Raw genomic sequence first — 18,549 nt, 5'->3', positions numbered from 1 at the left:
AGATCGTTTGGTCACTTTACTATGATACGTTAACTTTTCGAAATTTGGAAGCACCATAACTTCATTTTTTTAAATGGCACCCCCCATATTTTATTACTTAGTCCTCTTCGGCGTCTCATTTTACATCTTTTATATTCGATATGTCCTATGCCTAACATTAATAGTTTGAGAAATAATTAGGGTTTTTTGAAAAATGCTCACATATCATATGGATATTAACCTAGTGTGCCATGGAAAACAAATGTTTAATGACTTATTGATAAACATCTAATTTAGGTTGTTTGATGCTTGTGAGTCTAAAACCAGTTAAAATGGATATTAATAACGTAAATAATGTTTATACAAATGAAGAAATCCATAATTTATTTTTTGTGCACGAAAAGTGCGACAAAGTTCTTAGAACTTGCAGAATGTTTAATGAAAATTATCCACATTATCTCCAATGACGAAAGGTAAATTTAGAGGAATAGAAGCAAATTTTTTGCATTTTGGACGAATTAATCACGTGTTAAACTGACCAAAAAATGTAGTAGATAATGCAACGGAAGAGGTGAATACCTTGGCTTATTTCGAGCCCAGTCCCAACACCTCAATTCGAGCTGCCAAAGAACATCTGGGAATCATACTACGAACTTTGTCACGCTTTTCATGCAAAAAAAATTAAATTAAGAATTTCTTGATTTGTGTAAATATTACTTTTGTTATTGTTATCGATTTTAACTCGTTTCAGTACTAATATTAAATGACATAACAGAATAATTAGCTCACATGCATCAAGTGACGTAAACAAGTGAGTCTTTGACAAGAACTCATTGAGAAGGCTTGTTTTTCATGGCACACTAGGCTAAATATCCATATGATATGTGTGCATTTTTCAAAAAACCCTAATTATCTCCCAAACTATTAATATTAGGTATGGGCCATATGCGATATAAAAGATGTAGAATGAGACACCGAAGACGACTAAAAAATAAAATATGGGGGGTGCCATTTAAAAAAATGAAGTTATGGTACTTCTAAATTTTGAAAAGTTAACGTGCCATAGTAAAGTGATCAAACGTTCTAGACCGCAGTTCTCGACACCAAAACATACTCCATCATGTTGCTTAAGCATGTTCTCAATCCTAAATTGATATCCCAAAAATTGAGTGTTTTCTGATTTTTTGAACAAATGTCTGCTGGAGCAGATTTTTCTAGAAAAATTCCAATAACTCGAGAACGACCGAATCAAATTGCAAAAAGTAAAGTTATTTATAAACCTTGAAAACAGACAAATCCAAATATGTAAAAATATACAGGGTGTTCCATTTAAAAAAATAAAGTTGGTGGCGACTTCCGGTATAACCGAAAGTGCAAGAAATCTGAAAATATTTTAGACGAAGAGATCGTAATTGATAATACTTAAGTCTGAATTCTCAAATTTTTATTTTCGCCAGAACCCCAGAAAGGTCTAATGACCGGTCTCGCTGAGACACCTGTATAACTGAGTATGTATAAGACCTTGGTCAGACCAGTTTTAACTTATAGGGCGGAATCCCCTGGGCTGTAGCGCTAAAAGAAGAAGAAGAATTTGAATTTATATAATTAATTCCCTTTTTTTATTTTAAGGCATCTTCAGAATATCTATTGACTGATATTAATACAGGTGTCTCATGTAACTGGTTTGTTAGAACTTTTCAGGTTCCACTATTCATAGAGATTAGAAATTTTATTAGCATGGGTTGTTCATTCGAAACTTTCGATCTAAAATATTTTCAATATGGCCGCCACATCCGGCCTACCGAAAATAGACCATAACTTCGTTATTTTAAATGGAATTCTACAGTTTTTTATTACATTATTTTGGTTTTAAAATTTTTTTGGTAAATTTCAACATGCTCTTTAAAACGCCATATCTCAGCCAACGTTCATTCAAAAAAGATCTACATTGGCACAATTACTCTTCAGATGCTGTCAAATAGATTGTCATTTGTCGTATCCGAGTATCTTATACAGGCTGGTCAAGAATTGAATTACTGTTTCTCCATATTCAATAGCGACAAAGTCGAAAATTTTAAATAGACATGAGGCGTTCCAAAATTTTAAATGGAACGCCCCATGTTTTTTTAGCTTATCAGGAAGGGAATTTAATTCTCTACAAATTATCTACAAACATTCCTATACTTATTTATTGTAGTTTGCCTCATATTAGGAAATTTATTAAAACATGCACGAAATGCAGGTTTTTTTATTAGAAAGCTATGGAATTTTTTGGATTATCAATCGTAGCTAATAATAGAAATAAATTAAACGAAAAACTATCAAAATGTCATGGCCTTCTAATAAAAATCCAAACGGTTTCCTGCATGTTTTGATAAATTTCCCAATATGAGAGAAACTACAATAAATAGGTATAGGAATGACGTTCCATTTAAAATTTTCGACTTTCTTGCGGTTGAATATGGAGAAACGATAATACAATTTTTGACCATTCTGTATATGATACTCTGATACAACAAATGACAATCTATTTGACAGCATCTAAAAAGTAATCGTGCCAATTTAGAGCTTTTTTGAATGAACGTTTGCAGGGATATGGGGTTTTAAAGAGATACATATAATATCAAATACAGGATTTGGCAAAATTCTATTGACCGATATTAATATACAGGTTGGTCCATTTAACGTAAAACAAGCGATATAAAAATGAACCAAATGAAAGTGGTTCATCGTTTGTCTCACGTTAAATGGACCATTCAGTATTAATAAAAATTTGTAGGAGTGAGTTCTGACGTAATTCCTACTAGCGCGCTTATTACTAGCTGCTTGTAGTAACTAGTTCTATGCAATTATGGGAGCCTGTAAACATGTTAACTAGTAAATATGTGATCGAGTAAAGTTGAAGATCAGTCTACTTTACTAGCCACTAGCTGGCGATTTTTAAAGTGGTGCAAGATTATTTTGAGGAAAAAGAGATTCCCCTAACAAACGTAAGCGCTTGCGCAGCAAACGGTGCTCCTGCCATATCAGGTCTTCATGCTGGGTTTCTAGCCCACCTCAAGAAAGAAGTGTCATAGGTTATCACTATTCACTGTGTCATTCATCGTCAACATTTAGCAGCGAAAAAATTTAGTGGTGTCCTGCATGAAACCCTAAAGCTAGGTGTCCACTTGCGAGAAATGCTATCGAGAGTATATTTTCTGGTGGATACGTATCTGAGAGTAACTAGAGGTTAAGATTTGTATTCAAGTGGACACACACAATTTATCTATCGTGAGAGTAACTGTCAAAAAAAGATCACGGTTCGAATTTTGCTGCGAGTTTACTCAATATAACGCGTTTAAAAATAACACCTAAAAGAAAATGGTTCCAAGAAGAAATATTTGAATTAATTGATGAAGTGTATGAAGAAAATCAAGTTCTTTGAAATACCAAATCTAAAGAACATAGAAATCGGGAAACGAGGGATGCAATTTTAACAAGTATTGGACAGAAATTTAAATGGGATTTGTACGATTGGTAATATCTAGTCTTCTGACAACATAATTTCGTCTTCTGACAGTAAAATTAAGTCTTCGGCTAACAGTATTTGGTTTTTTAGTAGTAGTGTGTAGTCTTCTGTAAGAAGGATGTGCTTCATTTGCAACATCTAGTGTTTCATTAGTAATACTTAGTCTTCTGCAAGCAATATCTAGTCTCTTTCAGCAATTGAGACGTTTAAGTTTATATTTTCTAATAATTTTCCAAAATACTGCCAAGCCACTATTAAGCTATCACGTGCACGACAATAAACTTATTGTTTACATTTATAAGTGCCATTCCGGATTTGTTAACTCTTTGCAGGCAGAGTTTCTAGATCTGAAGTATGACTGCGAGGCGAAAATCATTTTCAACCAGAGCGGTACGAGTTAGTCTGGGTGAAGCTTATCCACAACTGTGGGGAAAAATTGAACCACTTCTCATCACGTTACCGTCAACATATTTAGTTGAAAAAGGATTTAGTTCTAACAATGACATCTAAAATGCCAAAAGAAGTATTCCATGGATGTGCCTTAGTTCTTGGAGGTTTGCTGTCATATCTTCAAGTAGACCTTCAGTTTTTAACGCTTCCGATAATTCTTCAAAAGCAGAATCTCTTAATTTTGTATCCATGAAATCGGAAAATTTTCTTAAATTTCCAAAAACTTGGTTAACTTATTTACTTATTCCACTTCGTATTAGCGCCTTGGAAAGAACACGATAACCAGACGGTTGCGAGAGTACAAGACAAAACTTGTTTACTCGAGAACTAACTGACTAACCGGAAAAGGCAAAGAAAGCATGCTAGTGCCGTTAAAACTAACTCTGTGTAATCGACCCAATATACCCGATCATGCTTAGATGCGGCAAAAAATCAGCATACGAGTGCATACATCGTCATGGCTGCGCAACACCATATAATGTACGCAAAAGCAGAATGGATCTACCTGTTGTCAAAAGAACTCAATCTCCAAACATGTGTTTTCCAAATCTTACAAAAAAAATTGAGATTGCGCAAGTGTTACTACCTTGAGTATATCCCTCAGAGCTTTTCGTTGACGGAGGAATATTAATTATTTTATTTAGACTTATTACTCTATAACTTTTGCAAAAAAGTGCTTTATTAAATTCCTTACTTACGCTATTTGTCAGCGTGACAACAATTTTTTTCCTGCTCTTCTATGCGATCTATCACTTTCCGTTCACCGAAGCATCAAAGTACACTTTCAGTAAAGTTAACTCAACCAGTAAAGTTACCATCCGTTACCCATAAAAACACCCGTTCCGAAAGTCGCACAATTTAAGTATTGAGGATCTGTGATCTCCAATAACGCGGATATGGAAGCCGACGTTCATCGAGTCGGTGTGGCCTGACATAAATGGCGATCCTTAATATTCTGTTATGCGACTCAAATATGCCTATTCGCACAAAGGGCAAAGTATAAGGTGGCGGTAATCGATGGTAAAGAAAACTCATATGCAAAAACTTCATACGACTGAAATAAAAATGTTACGATGGTTGGGAGGAGTAACAAGGCTAAACAGGATCCGGAACGAATATGTTCGCGGTAACATCAAGGTTACTCCTGTGGTTAAGAATCATACGGAGTTGCGTGAGATAGTACGGGCAAGTAATGCGCAAAGGTGAATATCAGGTGTAAGAAAAACCTGGACCTCTAAGTCAGAAAGTATGTCCTCCAGATCAGCTAAGGGTCTTAGCTGATCTGGAGGACATACTTTCTGACTTAGAGGTAGTCCTGTTCTACCTGGTGGTCCAACATGACCAAGACCCTAAATGAAAATAACTTATCTGGGCCGACAACCCATGAGAATGTCGTTGCGTAGAAATATTAGGAGAAGATTTGTTCTAAAGTTTTATTTTAATTTAGTCCGCTATATCGTGGTTTTACTGTATCCGGAAGTGCGTGCTTTTGGGGAGTTCTGAACTTTTGTCGCACCCTATATTTAACTATTGGTATGACACTAATTTAAATTGAAATGTCATTCTTGTACTAAATTGGTGATTAGAAAATTAATAATTTAAAATTGAAATAACAAGTTTATTAAGTATAAAAATATTAAATATTAATATTATTATATAAAATAAGTATAAATAAAATTTATTTATTTTTGTATTAAAAATAATTTTTAGTTGGAATATTTTACAGTTGGTATGACGCTAATTTAAAATCGAGACGTGAATTTGACAGTCTTTCCTAGCAAATTTATAGTTTGCCATCGTAAAATCGATAGTTATTGAAATAAGAAATAAAAAAAATGGTAGTGTTATCTTCTTTTCTACACCCAGACTCCCCGATTCGGTTCGAGCAGCGGAACACCAGGGCCGTTTTAGATAAAAAAGATCTTGGTCTTGGGACACTATTCATCAGTGAGAGGTTATGTTTTATTATTGTTTACCTTTCGACATTTAAAATTAATTTCTGACTTAACATTTTTATTATTTCCACAGAACTGTAAGTTGGAAAGAACAGGGTGACGTCGAATCAGGTTTTTCACTTTCCTATCATCATATAAGTTTGCACGCCACTTCATCTGATCCAAATCTTTACCCACGAGAGTGTATTTACATTATGATTGATACCCATGTTGTTATGCCCGGTAAATTTCTTAATGTATTATTAAAAAAATGGTATTAATTTAAACATTTTTAGGTACTCAAAATGAGAATATGGTGGAGGATAGCGATAGTGATGCTGAATCAGAGTCAGATTTTTCGGAGTTAATTTTAGTTCCTGGTGATCCCAGTGCTTTAACACCCATGTATGAAGCTTTAAAAGAATGTCAGGTGTGGTTAAAAGTAATAAGTAACCATTTGATTTATTAAAAAAAAATTTTTAGTCTTTAAATCCTGATCCTGATGATGTTGCGAGTGATGATGAAGTTTATGAAGATGCTGATGAAGATTTTAGAGAAAACGACGTGGTTTCTAATGATTTGGGAGATATAGGTGGAGGTGGTGATACAGGTAAGATTTTATACACATATAAGTTGTAAGAGATTTCATATTAAGAAATTGTTAATGTTGAAAGTGTTTTTGGTTAATTTGTGCTTGGTGTTGGTTTAGTTGTGTGTTTTTTTAAAATATAATTTTAAATGTGTTTAGCAATGGAAGAAATAAATGATCGAATTCGTGATGTGGATTTAGTTTATGATAATGGAGACCAAAATGAGGAAGTATTTGAAGATGCTGATTAATATTAAGAATTTTTTTAAGTATAAGTAGTAATAAGTTGTCGTTATCTTAACCTGTACTTTTTATAACAGTTATACTAAGAATAAAAATGTCTTTAAATGTATTCATATATTATTTAAAATTAACTTTAGGTTAGTTTTAGATTTACATAGACAAAGTAAGTTTAAATAAAGGGTTGTTATACAAGCTTCACTAAATTCCTTATGGTAAGTTTTGGAATTATAGCATCAAAAAAGATGGGTAAACATCCAATTTGACATTCATTCTTAATTATTGATAAAGGATTAAATGTGGAGATAATCAAAAATGTTAATTTAAAGAGTTAGACTTGACAAGTGTTATTTTAAACCTCAAGTTTTGAAATTAAACTTGAAGATAGATAATTAAATGTCAAAAATTACATTTTTAATACAGCTAATACAAATTTGATAGTGAAAATGAAATCGTAATGTTTTATGTTTGCTATTTATAGTACAAAATTAATAAATTTACGTTAAAATCATAGCCTATCATCATCTATCTCTGCGTCCATTGTTGGACATACAGTGTGTTAATTAATTATCGTGCAAATCACGTATTGCAATACCAATATGATGATATTGGTATTGCATATTTGCAATGATGACGTCTGTAGATCTCCACTGTTCTGTGCCATTTCGGTTCTATGCTGTCTGAATCCAATTGTTGGTCTTCCTCTACTCCGTCTATTCTTCATTCGCGCGATATGACCCGCCCAGTTCCATTTTAGTTTTACCACAACGTTGACTACATCATTTGCACCAGTTCTTCTTCGTAGGTCTTCATTTCATATATGGTCCCTCAGGATAATACTCAGTATCGACCTTTCCACCTTTCTTTGTGTTACTTTAAGCTTCCTGGTAGAGGCCACCGTTAACGGTTAAGTTTTAGAGCCGTATGTTATAACTGGCAGCACGCACTGTTTGAAAGCCTTTGTTTTCAAATGTATGAGAATATTGCTCTTGAAAATATCTCTAACTTTCGTGTAGGTTTCTGTTCGTTTGTTCGCTTGTCAAGATATACATAGCTGACAACCCTCTCAACCTCATTATCACCCATATTGATGTTAGAAGAGTTGTCATAAATTTGGTTTTCCCATGTTGATATCTAATCCTACTCTTCCAGCGCAAATTACTTATATATTTGCCGTCAAATCAGCTGCTTAAATGCAGTCACCAGGATTGTGATGAATAATTTGGGGGATATTCTATCGCCTTGTCTTATTCCAGTACTTTCATGCAACTTCACCGTCATTGTAGCATTTTTGTAGATGTTATGAACAAGTTTGATGTATCAATAATCAACTCTGCATTCTTGAAGTGTTTGCAAAACTGTCATCAGCTCAATTGTATGCTGGTTTGTCTTCTTGATGAGTGTCTTGATACTTTGGAGGTGTATTCTATTGGCTTTATAAATTCAGTTTCTTTATCATATGTTTATACCCTTTCTAATTGTCCTTCCATCGACATTGCGCTCGTGGTGGTAAGTGTATTATATCGCCCTAATGGTGCTATCTTACAGTTTTTGACTGAGGTGGAGGACATATTTCTGTCTTACTTTCTAGATCTGAATGATTACTTGATGATTTCAACATTAATGACGATTTAAGTGGTTATGGTAAAAGATTCTGGTAATTGAACAGTTTAAGTTTGAAACAAATAATAAACTCATCTACACGTGTAACGACTTCCTCGACAACATGTTTAAGATTATGGTGTTCTTCCTGTTTATGATTTTGCTGACGTTTTGCTAGCTCTGATGTTTTACTTGATGTACTATAATACTTGTACTGTATAGATACTTGAGGTATCTTCAAATATTTTAACAATGAAGAGTATGATTGAAAAGCAATCTTCAAAAGATCTCGTCCAGTTTCTTTCATACAAAGAGTTAAGAATCTTCATCAACTCAGCAATTCGACGTGGACGAAAAGCGTAGCTAACATTTCTGTTTGATAAAAGAGATTGTGGCAGACTTTGGGGTGTCACTTCCATCATCTCTGACTTATTGCAGAGAATTTTCTTTTTGGCTTGCTTCTGAGAGGTGCTTCGGGCACTGAATCGAATTACAACAAATATTGTTGGTAATAATGGAATGACAGTGTTCTACTTCTATTAAGTTCTTCGGTCATATTGCCCTATGTTTGTTACACAGTAAACTTTTGCATTGAGAATTATACATTTCTTGGTCAATGGATCTCTTTTGGATGTCACTGATAATGTTCTAACAGATTGGCCACTATCCTTGTTCTTCTTGATTTTTACTGATTATAATTCTTCACTATATTGTATTATTGCAATCTGCACTTATTGAACTTATGCAGAATTATCCTTGCAACCGATCATAGCAAGTAACTTTTTTTATAAAGAGCTGTCTGTACAGGGTAGTGTCATGTCTGGTGTACCACAGAGTTTCATACTTTTTTACGTTTTATCTATTTTGGAATAAAGGTTTGATTGAATAGTTTGGCCAGAATACACTAATAATCGTATGTGGTATAAAAACCATAAGTAAGAAGTAAACTTAAGTAATATATTTGATTTTGAAATTAAGCTTTTAAATAAACAAGTTTTATATATAATTATTATTAATAATTATTTAAATATTGATATATACTTTTCTGATATTTCAGCTTTATACACAGCTCATCAAAGATTGGCTAGAGATGGAATATCTTTGAATCAACTTCTTCAAATACATAATGTCGACGCGAACAATTGGCACTTTTTCCTACAAAGTCTAAATTTGTTGGAAGATTAATTATTATTGTGGCTGTCATGACAAATTATTATTTCTTTGGAACACACTGTTGTGCATTGTAATCAGTTTTGTGATGTGATACTAAATGAAATTTGATACATTTTTGTAATATTGTCTTTATTTTTAAACTAACTTTAATTAATATTTATTTTAACATAATAATTACAAAAATTAAAGGAAATGTTAGCGAACTCTTTTTGGACCAAAAATTAAATCAGCATCTGGAGCACCTTTGGGATGTTGATATTTTTTTCTTTCCCTGTTTAAATTTTGCGTGACCGGTCTTTGTTGAGTTTGCATCATTTCCTGATAATCTTCCTCTTCGAATCTTTCGGTTATATTCAAAGTTAGTCTCTTAACGCGTTGTTTTTCTTCTCTTTGCGCCAATTCTTGATCGCGGAGATTTTGAGCAAGTTCAGAATTGACATCAGCTTGAAACGTTTTGTATTGTTGCTTATTTCCTTTTCTTAACATAAGCACAAAACCCATTGTATTTGTTTCTTTTTCAGGAGTATCCTAAATATAAAAAATTATAATTTTGCAATTTAAAAAGAAAGTGGAAAAGGAATACTTGTAATTGATCATAAGTTTTTTTACTGGATTTAACGACCATTGGGACTGATATATCTACGTTTGAAGCCTTTACAGGTTCGCGCATTCTTTCTTGAATGTTTTCAGAAACCATTTTATCTAAAGCATTTAAAAATTCATCATCTTCTGGACATGCAACTTTTTTTGGCCCACTTGGAATTGCTTCTGTTTCTGAAACAACCCCTCCTTCTGGTTCTTCTTCTCCTTCACTTAACACATCTAGGAATTTGCTCAATTATTTTAATATAAACAGGTTTTTAAAAGAAATTAACCTTCATCATCTGAACCCTGTTCAGCAGTTTCATCTTCTGTGGCATCATCTGTTATTGGTCCAGTTACACCTTCTGACATCTCATCATCACCAATATCTTCATTATCAGTTTCAGCAATGCTTTCTAATCCATCATCGTCCTTATTAACATCACTACCACCAATTAAACGATCTAACATGAAATAATTTGTGTAATGGAGATATTAAACAGAAAAAACATTTATACCAATTCCTAATTGAGTTCTAATATTATTGACTTCCGTTTGTGTTTCTTCATAGCTTTGACACAATTTTAATTTCGGTCTTAAATTAAATAACGTGTCTTTGTACAGATGCTCTAAGGGAGGCGGAAAAGATTCGCCCCACAAAGAATGTTTAAACCAATAATAACCTTGAAAGTAAGTTAAAAAATAATCTAAACGACGTTTACTTCCTCCGGTTGTAAAATACATCCCTAAAAATTAAAAATGAATTAGGTGTTTATTAAAAATGTTAAATTTTTTTGTTTAGTACCGCATGTATCTAAAAGAATGGAGCATAGGCGGATACGTAATAGATGATTTGGGGGATCTAAAACGCTTGGATTTGTTGGATCCATGCTGACTCCAAATGTTATAAAAGAATAAAGAACCTAAAAAAAGTATAGACGCGTCCTTAATCTTTAGACTCAAGGATAAGGAGATATATACCTTAAAAATATCTGCACTTTCCACAATTCTATAATTATAAAGTTCACCAAGATATTTGACTTGAGCAACTCTTCGCTGATTAAATTTAGGAAGATTAACTTCCATTCCCAATCGAATATCTTCTAATACACCATCAACAACTCTCGTTCCGACTTCTTCTTGATACGACACTAACCCTGCTAATAAGTTAGCTAAACATCTTTACAAAAACAAAAATAATATTATTAAATTTTTTTAAATAATTTCTTCTTCACCTAATATTAAAATATTTCATATTATGAGCTCCTGTAAGGCATTTAACAGCATACGCGGCAACTTCTTCATTATTCCAATCCAATTTTCTCATCAACCTAATAATTTTGTCAGTATTGTTTTTCTGCAAATCTTGGTACAATAATTTCCGAATAAATTGGTGCATAACAGGACGTTCTTTTTTAGTAACAGCAACTACATCCGGTGGATTAACATAATAATAAGCGTTTTCAATTTGAGTAACATATCTCGAATCAAAAGTCATAACAGATTTTTTTCTCATCATCTGCTCCAAATAGACTTTTGTTCGTTGATGCGAATCTGGATGGCAAAACAAATATCGTCCACACACTTCCAATAAATTACAAGCCATTTCGATGTGGTGATGCGAAAAATCGTGTAATAACACTTTTAAACAATACAAAGCTTCGTTTTTTGAGTACAAATTAAATTTGACAAGTTCTCCAATGTAGCGTACAACTTTTATTTTTGATTCGATATTAATTTGATCCTTCTTTCGGACGTGATATTTAAAATCTTGCCGAAGCATTTGGCATAAATCGTTACTAACTTCTGGTAAGGCTGGGTAAAGAATTGCAGCAAACCGAGCATAAAATGGAAGTAAATCCAAACGGGTTCGATTTACACCAAACAACGAACGAACTAATTTTCTACGGTTATGTTTGTTATTTAATGTTATTAAAAAATCTATTGCTGCGTTATCAATCATTTCACGATTTACACAATTTGAAAGATTATTTAAAAAGGCTTCTAAAACTATTTTATTTCCTACTGTTATTTGTGTTGTATCGTCAACTTCATCTTCTATGGTTTCTTCTGCTTTTCCTGTTTAAAGATTAAAAATATATTAATATATTTATATCGGGTGTTTCGTTAAGAGTGCGGAGTGGCTATATCTCATAGAAGATCTGAAAACCCAACAAAATCTTAACCGTCCAGTAACCGCTAAAATAGTTTATAAAAAACGTAAAACTGAAATCACGCTATCTAAACTGTCTTTGAAAAAATGTTGATAACCAGAAATCAGAAAACCAGAAATCTGGAAGTGGTAGCTAAAAAGATAAAAGCTGTGATGTTAATGACATGAAAGATGAACTATTAGAGCGCAATTATAACATTTGTAAAGTAACCCAAGTGTAAAAATACAAAACAAAAAAGCAGTACATCTCGGATTTTGCACCTTCAGAAGTTGTAAAAAGAATTCCTGAAATAACATACATATTAGGAAGTCGTGTCAAAATTTCCAAGTCCAAATGTGTCAAGGTTGGAGCCACACCAAGACATACTGACACAGAGATGTGTTAAATACATTGGTGAACACTGGACCAGCAAATGCACTAACTACAAGCCATCAGGAAGATCACAGTAAATTCAAGTAAAAGTGAATTAGCGAGACTACCAGAAGTCTCGTATGCCGAAAACGCGAATGGTGAAACTGTAGAGAAAACTGAAACTATATTAACCAATAAAAAGGCTAACACAAAATTAGATCTAATACTACAAAAAATACTTTAACAAGAAGAAATAATAAAAACATTATATGCAGATCTTATTGAAAGCAACTGAAACCAAAGGTGATTCAAAAAAGAAGTCAAAATGTCTAAAAAGCAACAATGTACATACCAACGAGATATAATCTCAAAAGAAAAGATTATTAGAACATTCTACTGCACCTTGAAAACAAATGGCCCAACACTGTACTTACTCTACACCTTTGACCTTCTCAGATACCAGAAACTTTAGCAGCTATATTCGCAGATGACACAACGATGTTGGCTGTTGCAGAAAATTAAGAAGATAAATTGAATCGAAAACTGGACTAAACAATGAATAATAAAACTAAATACAAATAAATCGACATACATAAACATTACTTATAAGAACCAGACCCAAATGTAAAGCTCATGTCAAGAAAAAAGTGAAGAACTTGATATTAAATTTAGACTAAGAAATACTTCTAAGAAACAAGTTGCTTATACAGAGTTCCTGTAAGACGTGGCATAATTTTAATCACAAATACTAGAGTTGAAATGATGATGATTCGTGTAAAAATTTTTGGTCTAAACTAGTGACACCGGATATTCGGCATCCCCTTCGGGCGGATATCCGGTTATCCGGCATATCTATCCGGCCATTATGGTTATAACTTCTGGTGCATTTCTGAAGTGATACCCTACATTGCCACATTATTGCGATATTTGAATAAAAATGAAATTTTGAAGTTAATTATCAAAACTTCAAATATTGTTTTCTCAAAAACTAAAAGTTTTACTAAAGTTTAGGACACTTTTATTAACATTTTGGGAAATTTTCATACTCATATTCCAAGAAATCGATTTTATACGAATTTTTAAAACTTAATCGGCGGAAATTGCAAAATTCGAAAAAATTGTCGATTATTTCAAAAATTTATTTCTCAAGAACCAAAAGTGATTTTTGAAAACGGCTTTTTGTATTAAAAAGAGAATACTTTAATTAATAATTGGTGATATTTTCACCAGGATCCTTCATGAAATTAATTTTATAGCGAATATTGAAAATTATCGATGAAAATTGCAACATCGAAAATTTTATCAAAACTTCAAATATTGTTTTCTCAAAAACTAAAAGTTATTTTTCAAAATGGGTTGGTTCATTGGACAGGGGACACTTTTGTTAACACTTTGGGAAATTTTCATACTTATATTCCAAGAAATAGATTTTATACGAATTTTTAAAACTTAATCGGCGAAAATTGTAAAATTCGTAAAAATTGTCGATTATTTCAAAAATTTATTTTTGAAGAACTAAAAGTGACTTTTCAAAACGGCTTGTTGCATTAAAAAGAGGATACTTTAATTAATAATTTGTGATATTTCCACAAAGATCCTTCAAGAAATTAATTTTATAGCGAAATTTGAAAATTATCGATGAAAATTGCAACATCGAAAATGTTATCAAAACTTCAAATATTGTTTTCTCAAAAACTAAAAGTTATTTTTCAAAACGTGTTAGTTCATTGGAAAGAGGACACTTTTATTAACATTTTGGGAAATTTTCATACTCATATTCCAAGAAATGAATTTTATACGAATTTTTAAAACTTAATCGGCGGAAATTGAAAAATTCGAAAAAATTGTCGATTATTTCAAAAATTTATTTCTCAAGAATTAAAGTGATTTTTCAAAACTACTTTTTGCATTAAAAAGAGGTTACTTTAATTAATAATTGGTGATATTTCCACAAGGATCCTTCTAGAAATGAATTTTATAGCGAATTTTGAAAATTATCGATGAAAATTTCAACATCGAAAATTTTATCAAATATTGTTTTCTCAAAAACTAAAAGTTATTTTTCAAAACGTGTTAGTTCATTGGAAAGAGGACACTTTTATTAACATTTTGGGAAATTTTCATACTCATATTCCAAGAAATCGATTTTATACGATTTTTTATAACTTAATCGCCGAAAATTGCAAAATTTGAAAAAATTGTCGACTATTTCAATTAATTTATTTCTCAAGAACTAAAAGTGATTTGTCAAAACGGTTTTCCTCCCAAGAGGATGCTATATAGGTGCTTACAAAGGTGATTTCCTTAAAACTTTATGTCATATAACATATTTTAAAATTATTTACACTCTTAAAATTTTTTGTCTAGACGCATCGTTTTCGAGTTATTCGCAAAAAGATACAACCTCGATTATGAAATGTTTTCATTAATCGAATGTGCCTATGAAAACAAATTGTAACTGGAGCAAAAAAACATGAAAACATTTCATAATCGAAGTTGTATCTTTTTGTGAATAATTCTAAAACAAAAAAAAAATAAAAATTTTTAAGAGAAAATAATTTTAAAATAAAACAGGCTTTTAGAATCAGTTGGAAGTTTTAAGGATGTACGACATAATATAAAAGTGTTAAGGAAATAACCTTTGTGGACACCTGTACAGCATTGATCCCGTGGTGGCATACTTTCAAAAGTGATCTTAAACCATTTCTCATGATAACATTGCATTGTTTGCCAAATTTTATCTTTTTAAGATAAAACATATTGAAAAAATTTTTAACTTCGGTCCATATTCTTAAGCATTTAAAGGGTTTAGACCAAAAATTTTTACACGAATCGTCATCATTTTAATTCTAGTTAAATTAAAATTATGCCACAACTCTTGTATACAATCAAGTATTAAAACCAAAATGGACATACAAATTCAACTATGGGGTTGTACTTGCAAGACAAATGCAAATCTGATTCAAAGATTCCAAAACAAAGTACTAAGGTCGAGGTACATCGTGAGTTAGATGTAGCATTGGTGTCATTGCATCATTTGCATATAAACATGAGAAGAGAATGCATGATCATCCCAACATCAAGGCCATCCAGCTTTTTGACAATGAGGATGTCCTGCAATAGCTCTTTTGCCTTTTCTGCTCTTGCACCCATTAAGCTTGAATTATACAAAGTCTTTAATACACCATCCTGTATATTATTCCATATTTCAGTTCATCTCGAAATTCTAAACAAAATTCATGTAGCACCTAAACTTAACCGTTTTCGAGATATTGAACTTTGAAAATCACTCTTATAAATTACACAAAAATATTTTAGTCGTTTATGTTCAAAATTCATCAAGTTACTTTTGTAAGTTTTTCATCTCCATAGCAACGCATTGACATAACACATGTCAAAAATACAAAATTAGTTTGAATAATTTGCACCCAGCGATAAATTACATCACTAATTAGATAAATTCGTAATTTTTTAAAAGCTGTATATCTGGAAGACGATTAAGTTTAGGTCTATGATGTGCTACATGAATTTTGTTTAGAATTTCGAGATGAACTGAAATATGGAATAATATACAGGTTGTTCCATTAAATAAAACGTAACTTTGTTTCGTCATAACCTTTTGATTGAAACTGTAGATATACTTAATTTGTCTTTATTGTAATAGATTTTAAAAAACACTAAAACTTTTGTATCTTAACATTTTGTGCTAGCTATTTTACTTTAGGAGATAACTGACCGTTTGCATACATATCAGCGACCCTGTATATTTCTTAATTGATTGATATTTCGTTGTTTTTTCTGTATTTATATCTTGGCTCAATAAAGCATTATCATTATTAAGTGTAAAGCAGACTGTATCACTAAGAAAAGCTGTAAAAGTTAGATTTTTTGTACCAAAATATCAAAACTAATTAGTATACATGTACTAGATGTTATATAATTGTACTATGCATAATAAATACAAAAAAAGTTATAGCTCATGATTTAACTTTCCAAGATAGCGGAAATGTTATGATTCTTTGTGGCAGTTACGTCCTCTAGCGGTCGAATTACGAACTTCATAATAATTTCCAGCTATCTCTCTTACCAACTTTGCTAATAAAGGTTTTCCTAAACATCTAGACCTTACATTGTTGAGATACAGCCTTATTGGGACACCCGGTATATACAGTACGCGTCAAAAGTTATTGTTATTACTTATGATGCATCTGTACAATTATCATAAAAATTTACCATCATCTTCAAGTTCTTCAGCTGGAATTTCTTTATCTAAAACTTCTTCAGAAACGGTTTCTGGAGGTGGTTGTGGTTGATTCTTTTGTATATAAGAAGTGGGAAGGAAAGCTTGAAGTTCAGGAAGTTCACAATAAAATCGTTGTGTGTCAACATCGCCCCAAATCATTTCAATGTTGGTGTTATTAATCCCTTCTTCAAAATCAGCCCCTGTTCCGGTTATTACCATAGTCTAAATTAGTTCAATAAATTAAATAACTAAAAAAAAAAACAATCTAATTCAAAATAATTTTTTTACCTCATCCTGTTTAATTATAACATTAGCTCTTAATGTAGGCATATCTTCATCTAAAATTTCTGAAAAACTTTGCGTTGCAGTTAATAATTTGTCATAAGAAATTTGTAAAGCTTCCAATTTATCTTTTCTTTCTTGACTTAATTCGCCTTTAGTTTGCATAATACGATGGTTTTGCTTTTCAAATTCTTGCATTTCAATGTGATCTTTAACTAAATGTTTAGTTAAAGAAACATAATAATCTTTTAATAATGATCTGACATTCTGTTGCTTTTCTGGTGGTAAAAACATGCTTTTTGGAATTTGAATTTTTTCTTTTTCTGATACTTCTCTAACTTTTCGAGGTACTAAACCGGCGTAATCATCACCGCAATGTCGACAAAAACTTAAAATGATTGATATATTTAAATGTTCCTCTTTATCCATGTTTATTAAAGTGGTTAATACATTTCCTAATAAACTAAACGCATTTTTGTGGTTAAATAAGCCTGCACTAACCAGTTCAGCATAAAATCTTAAATCAACTCGGAGTTTACTAGGATTACCAATCTTTTCACCTACTTTAAACGATAAATTTTTTTGCCAATTCTCAAATAAGTGCTGAGATAAATCTGCATATGTTTGATGTAAAATGCTGCACATTTTTACAGCTGCACCAACATCAGTCATTTTTAATTTTGTATCCACTATAGCTGAAGCAATTTCCGAAATATACTTTGATAAATTTAAACCTGACATCTCCTTTAGGTATGCATCGATTTGCGTTCCACTAAAATTACGAATTTTCTTAACAAAGGCAGTGTTCTTTTTAAGGCTGGAGTCTAATTTACTGAAATAGGTTTCGTTCGGTCTGTTATTTTGAACGTTTTGGTTTACAGCACGCAATTCAGCTTTGGATGTAAGTCGTTCTTCAGCTTCTTGAATATATGATTGTAAATATTTCTTTTCTTCTTCTGCTTCTTCCTGTTGTTGTTGTTGTACAGGAGAAGAAGAATCTTTTTTTGCCTCATTCTCTTGAGAGTTTGGTACGGTCATAATAGTTAAAATTTCAAGTTTTCTTTTTGTTTATATTTTATTGTTTTTGACAGCTTAGAAAAAGTTTGACAGTTGACATATCTTTTAGGGTACGTTCTAAAATAATATTAGTTTATTTATTTATAATAAATAATTTCTATTCATACCTTTGAGATAAATAATTAATTAAATTTAATTTTTGCCATTACAATTAATGAATTGTTTTATTTTAGTGAAATTTATAATTCGTAGACATTTTTGAAACGCGGGAAATTTAAATGGTTGTTAAAGAAAACTTTAAAGTTTATTTACAAAATGTTTTATTAATGAATTTATTAACCAAATTAATTGTAAAAAAATTAAAACTAGTATTTATTATAGAAAATTTAATTTTTGCCATTACAATTATAGAATTTTTATTT

The 18,549-nt window shown here is 31.6% G+C and overlaps 2 protein-coding genes across 3 annotated transcripts; one reads left to right on the top strand and one right to left on the bottom strand.

Moving 5' to 3' along the window:
* Positions 1-5,662: 5,662 nt before the first annotated feature.
* On the top strand, positions 5,663-9,599 carry LOC111428776 (chloride nucleotide-sensitive channel icln). 2 transcript variants are annotated; one of them, XM_023064461.2, is made up of 5 exons: positions 5,663-5,894; positions 5,969-6,117; positions 6,171-6,304; positions 6,358-6,484; positions 9,363-9,599. In XM_023064461.2, exons 1-5 carry the CDS (start codon positions 5,776-5,778, stop codon positions 9,488-9,490), a joined length of 657 nt encoding a protein of 218 aa, XP_022920229.1. In that variant the 5' UTR covers positions 5,663-5,775; the 3' UTR covers positions 9,491-9,599. The 2 variants fall into 2 exon arrangements, with proteins under 2 accessions (XP_022920229.1, XP_022920230.1); XM_023064462.2 differs by lacking the exon at positions 9,363-9,599 and adding an exon at positions 6,623-6,815.
* On the bottom strand, positions 9,597-18,221 carry LOC111428775 (UPF2 regulator of nonsense mediated mRNA decay). The gene is made up of 9 exons (XM_023064460.2): positions 17,117-18,221; positions 16,819-17,050; positions 11,296-12,139; positions 11,042-11,240; positions 10,866-10,983; positions 10,579-10,806; positions 10,354-10,524; positions 10,062-10,300; positions 9,597-10,006 (listed from the first exon to the last, which is right to left on the bottom strand). Exons 1-9 carry the CDS (start codon positions 18,146-18,148, stop codon positions 9,674-9,676), a joined length of 3,396 nt encoding a protein of 1,131 aa, XP_022920228.1. The 5' UTR covers positions 18,149-18,221; the 3' UTR covers positions 9,597-9,673.
* Positions 18,222-18,549: the final 328 nt, after the last annotated feature.

Source organism: Onthophagus taurus, chromosome 2 (genome assembly GCF_036711975.1).
Source record: "Onthophagus taurus isolate NC chromosome 2, IU_Otau_3.0, whole genome shotgun sequence".
NCBI classification, from domain to species: domain Eukaryota; kingdom Metazoa; phylum Arthropoda; class Insecta; order Coleoptera; family Scarabaeidae; genus Onthophagus; species Onthophagus taurus.
The sequence above is the reverse complement of the archived record's forward strand: the minus strand, read 5'-3'. Positions and strand labels throughout refer to the sequence as shown.

What these genes read in the sequence shown, in the direction of transcription:
- LOC111428776 (XM_023064461.2), top strand. Translation starts at nt 5,776, where the DNA reads ATGGTAGTGTTATCTTCTTTTCTACACCCAGACTCCCCGATTCGGTTC. An exon ending in TACCCATGTTGTTATGCCCG is followed by an intron (nt 6,118 to 6,170) that starts GTAAATTTCTTA and finishes AAACATTTTTAG; the next exon opens with GTACTCAAAATGAGAATATG. An exon ending in AGGTGGAGGTGGTGATACAG is followed by an intron (nt 6,485 to 9,362) that starts GTAAGATTTTAT and finishes CTGATATTTCAG; the next exon opens with CTTTATACACAGCTCATCAA.
- LOC111428775 (XM_023064460.2), bottom strand. Translation starts at nt 18,148, where the DNA reads ATGACCGTACCAAACTCTCAAGAGAATGAGGCAAAAAAAGATTCTTCT. An exon ending in TTATAATTAAACAGGATGAG is followed by an intron (nt 17,051 to 17,116) that starts GTAAAAAAATTA and finishes GAACTAATTTAG; the next exon opens with ACTATGGTAATAACCGGAAC. An exon ending in CATTCTTTTAGATACATGCG is followed by an intron (nt 10,807 to 10,865) that starts GTACTAAACAAA and finishes TTTAATTTTTAG; the next exon opens with GGATGTATTTTACAACCGGA.